This window comes from Antrostomus carolinensis, unplaced genomic scaffold, assembly GCF_000700745.2.
Source record: "Antrostomus carolinensis isolate BGI_N321 unplaced genomic scaffold, ASM70074v2 scaffold2126, whole genome shotgun sequence".
In the NCBI taxonomy this organism is placed as follows: Eukaryota; Metazoa; Chordata; class Aves; order Caprimulgiformes; family Caprimulgidae; genus Antrostomus; species Antrostomus carolinensis.
In genome coordinates, this window is record NW_010323712.1 from 2625 (window position 1) to 6488 (window position 3864).

The window sequence follows — 3864 nt, forward strand, 5'->3', positions numbered from 1 at the left end:
TGGCTCTGGCCCCCCTCCCCACACCGCCGGGCACATCCCGATGCTGTGTTGGGCAAGCGGGTGGACAGGACAGTCCCTCGCCTTGCTGTGTCCCTCTTAGTGTGGCTACTGCTCAGAGCGTGGGCACCCCGAGGCCAGGGGGATGGCACTGCTCTGGGAGCCAGGAGGAGGAAGTTGGGGTGCCAGGAGGATTTGGGGCTGGGGAAAGGAGGAAAGAGAGGAAAACCCTCTCAGCAAATGAAGTGGCTGGTGGAGGCAGGGCAGCGCCGGCAGGGGAAGACGGGGTCATGGGGAGCAGCACGGGGCTGGAGTGATGGATGTTGGTGAGCCCAGCAGAGCAGGGTCCCCTTCTGAGCCACTTGCTGGGGGACATGGCCCCTTGGTGACAACGAGTCAGGGTCAATGAGACATCACCTTGAAATCCATCTTCCTTCTGCTCTTTCCCCATCCCTCATTCCCTGCATCTTCCACCAACTTGCTGCATTTTTCTTAATTCACTGGTAGCCTCCTCGGGGCTGGCAGTGTCTCCTGGAGGTCTCAGCAGCCCAGGCAGCTCCTGAGCAGCGAGTGGTGCTGGCTCTGCTCTTTCTACTCCTGTTCACAGCAAGGGCTGCTGCTGGTGCCCCATACTGTGATGTCAGGCCTGGTGGGCAGGGTGGTCTCTGACCTGCGGCACACGGGATTTCTCTCTTGTAGGCAATGGGATCACGCTGGAGGGGGCTGTGCCCTCGGAGCAGGACAGCCAGCCCAAGCCGGCCAAGAGGGCTCGCACCTCCTTCACCGCCGAGCAGCTGCAGGTAGCGGGGCTGGGCCGGGGGGGTTGAGGGGCTGCAGCTCCCCAGCCTCATCCTGACCCCCTCTCTCCTCTCACCCCCCAGGTCATGCAGGCACAGTTTGCTCAGGACAACAACCCCGACGCACAAACGCTTCAGAAGCTGGCAGACATGACGGGGCTGAGTCGCAGAGTCATTCAGGGGAGGGACGGGCAGGGACGGGCACCTCGAGCAGGGCAGAGGGGCTGCACCACAAGGCTGGTGCTGGACAGGGTTCATGTCCCCATAGCCCCTTGCTCCTGCACACCGACCCCGGGACTTGCTGCATCCACAGCTCCACGCTGCCTCACCGGGGTGTCAGCTTCAGCGGGTCCCGAGGTGACACCAGTGCCATCCTTTCTCTGTCTCACTCGTGGGTTTTCTGTTTGTTTTTCCCTCTTATGGTGCAAGGAAAAAAAATATTATACAGCCCCAGACAGTCCCAGTAAATTGCCGGGTGGGAGAGCTGCTGTCAGTGTGCTGCCCCGGAGCTCGGTGTGCAGGCACTTCCCCAGCTGCTGTCCCTGCTGGGAGCAGGCAAAGCCAGTGGCTTCAAGGAGCATTGGGATTGAGAAGTTTAAAGACAAGTGGATTTTGTAGCCCCAGGATAAGCGGTGGCAGGAAAGTCCCCGTGCTTGTGCTATTTGGGATGGTGCTGTAGGGACTGACAGAAATGTCCCCTCTGCAGCTCCCAGCTCCCTGTCCCCATAGACAGCCCAGCCTTGCTCCTCGGTGACATTCATACTCTTCACTTTAATGTTCTCCTGACATCCTTTCTGCATATAATAAAACCATGAGTGATTAAAATAAATTCTGAGCTTTCATCCAGGATTGTTTTGCCAGCGACACTTCCAAATTTCGTGTGTGAAAATCTGGCTGGAGCCTCAGTGATTGAGATTTTTGGTTTAGCTAAAGCTCAAGCAGTCTGCACGCGGGGCTATTTTTTATGTGGATATTTTTTAAAGGCGCTTTGAACAGGAAACAATTTGTCAAATGCTTATGACTGTTTCCTTCTCTGTCGTCCAGCATGCGTGGCCTCAGAGAGCTGATCTTCTCTCGGCCTTGGAGAAGATTTTTATTCCCGGCTATCTTTCAAAAATTAAAGCATAAAAAGAAATCACCACATTAGCACAGAATCCCCCTCCGTGCATGTTTTAACTCTAGGATGTAATCTCCCAACTATTCCTTTAATTAGAAGCAGTGAGATATGGTCAGAGGGCTCATACCTGCTGCTGGGATGGAGAAGGGCTGTATCCCAGTAGTCTCCTTTCTCAACTTTAATGTTCTGCTGATGTGGTTTTTGAATATAACAAACCACAAGTGATTAAAACAAGAGTGTTTTCATTGTCCCTATAGTCAAGTCTTCTCCTAGTCTAAGCTTTGACTTGGTTTTGTTTCCCCTTGTCTCTTGCCTTGCTGATGCTCTTGTACTTCCCAGTACAGGGAAGTAGGCCAGGCTGGCTGGGGCTGCAGGTTAAAATCTAAAGGAGACCTTGAAGGTGCTCCCATCACCTGCCGTGGAAGCCATGAAGGGATGGAGCTTTCTACCTGTGGAGATGGATGAACCCACCAAAGCTCGGGTACAGGAGTGCTTCTGCCCGGTGGCTCTGGTGCTGTTCCCAGGGGCTTTCACAGCCCTTCGAGCTCAGGAAGCAGCTCACTGTTAAAATTATTTTAGTGAAGAAGGGAATAGTGTGATCATTGACATGAGGTTCTGCATCACTGAGTCAGGGTGTTTCGCTCAGTGACTCCTGTGACAAGCTGGAAAGATTTAATTACTTGAATAAAGAAGGGTGTTGGTTTTGACCAAGACAGTTTAACAGCAGAGATGCCACTTTGGGCTCCCTAATGTCTGTACTATCTCGAGACAAAACTCTCTGCTCTAGTGAGTGTAAAACAAAGCTATGGAAGCTGGAGGAACACTAGTGAGGTATTTCAGCATGCAGATTTCTAAATTTGCTTCCTTTTTTAAAAAATATTTGGAAGAGACACCCATCACAGGGTCTGGGTGAAGGACCACACTTCAATCCAATTGTCTCTGCATTGACACAGACTTTGTTGCTTTTGTTCTAGGTTTGGTTTCAAAACTGCAGAGCCCGCCATAAAAAACACACCCCTCAGCACACGGTGCCACCCTCGGGAGCTCCCCCATCCCGCATCCCCTCCTCGCTCTCCGATGACATTCACTACTCGCCCTTCAGCAGCCCGGAGCGAGCCCGGATGGTGACACTGCACGGATACATAGAGAGTAAGTGGCGGCTCACAGGGCTCTGGCAGTGGGGTGCTTGGGGACAGCAGGGCAGCGGGGTGCTCAGGGGTGACAGGGCAGCGGGGTGCTTGGGGACAGCAAGGCAATGGGGTGCTCCTCAGGAGCAGGTGGTGGCACCCTGGGAGCAGGTGGTTGGCACCAAGTGCTGCCCAAAATGCCCTTGTACTGCGGGAACATGGCTGGAGCACGTGCTCCTCCTCCTCCTCATGGTCTGATGGACTTTGTCTTTGGGATTTTCTGAAGGGCTGTTTGTGGGGAAGCCCCAGATGAGAGAAGGAGGGGAGGGGAGAGGGGGCTGTTGCAGCCTGTTTCCCTCCATAACCTCATCCCCAGGAAAGTCACTGCCCAGGTTTTACCTGACTGGTCCTTGGCCCTCCTTGTGTTTTCTTTGTCATGGAGAAGAGGTGTGGATGTGCACTGCTGAGCTCGGTGGTCACAAGTGGTCTCCTTGCTGCTCACAAGATCAGAGTTGCTTTCTCTAACAGTTACCAAGTGCCACTGAACCGTTTGTGAGGGGTGGGCAGCTTTGGTCATGCCTGGATGGAGGTTTTGGCTCCGTGACTCTTGTGAGGCTTCTCCCCTCCCTCTCCCATGTGGCCACAGTAAAACATGTCTCCTGCTGTGCCTCTACCTGACCCACCAGGCACCTCTTCCACGCGTGTCCCGAGCTGCTGCCTGGTGGAAGCCTGACCACGAGTGCTGGTGGCAGGGCTTGTGTTGTTTGTAGTAACAGAGGCTGAAGCCTCTTCTCATCCACAGGTCAGGTACAGTGTGGACAAGGGC

General features: G+C 54.1%; 1 protein-coding gene across 1 annotated transcript in view; it reads left to right on the forward strand.

Moving 5' to 3' along the window:
* Window positions 1–696: 696 nt before the first annotated feature.
* The window catches only part of LHX6 (LIM homeobox 6), a gene marked incomplete at its 5' end in the record, with an annotated part of 5034 nt that continues 1866 nt past the window's right edge, over window positions 697–3864 (forward strand). Inside the window, 4 exons of the mRNA XM_010170644.1 lie at window positions 697–797; window positions 879–972; window positions 2884–3060; window positions 3841–3864. The exon at window positions 3841–3864 is cut by the window's right edge and continues 80 nt beyond it. Coding sequence (XP_010168946.1) covers window positions 697–797; window positions 879–972; window positions 2884–3060; window positions 3841–3864 — 396 coding nt within the window. The remainder of the gene's footprint in view (window positions 798–878; window positions 973–2883; window positions 3061–3840) is intronic.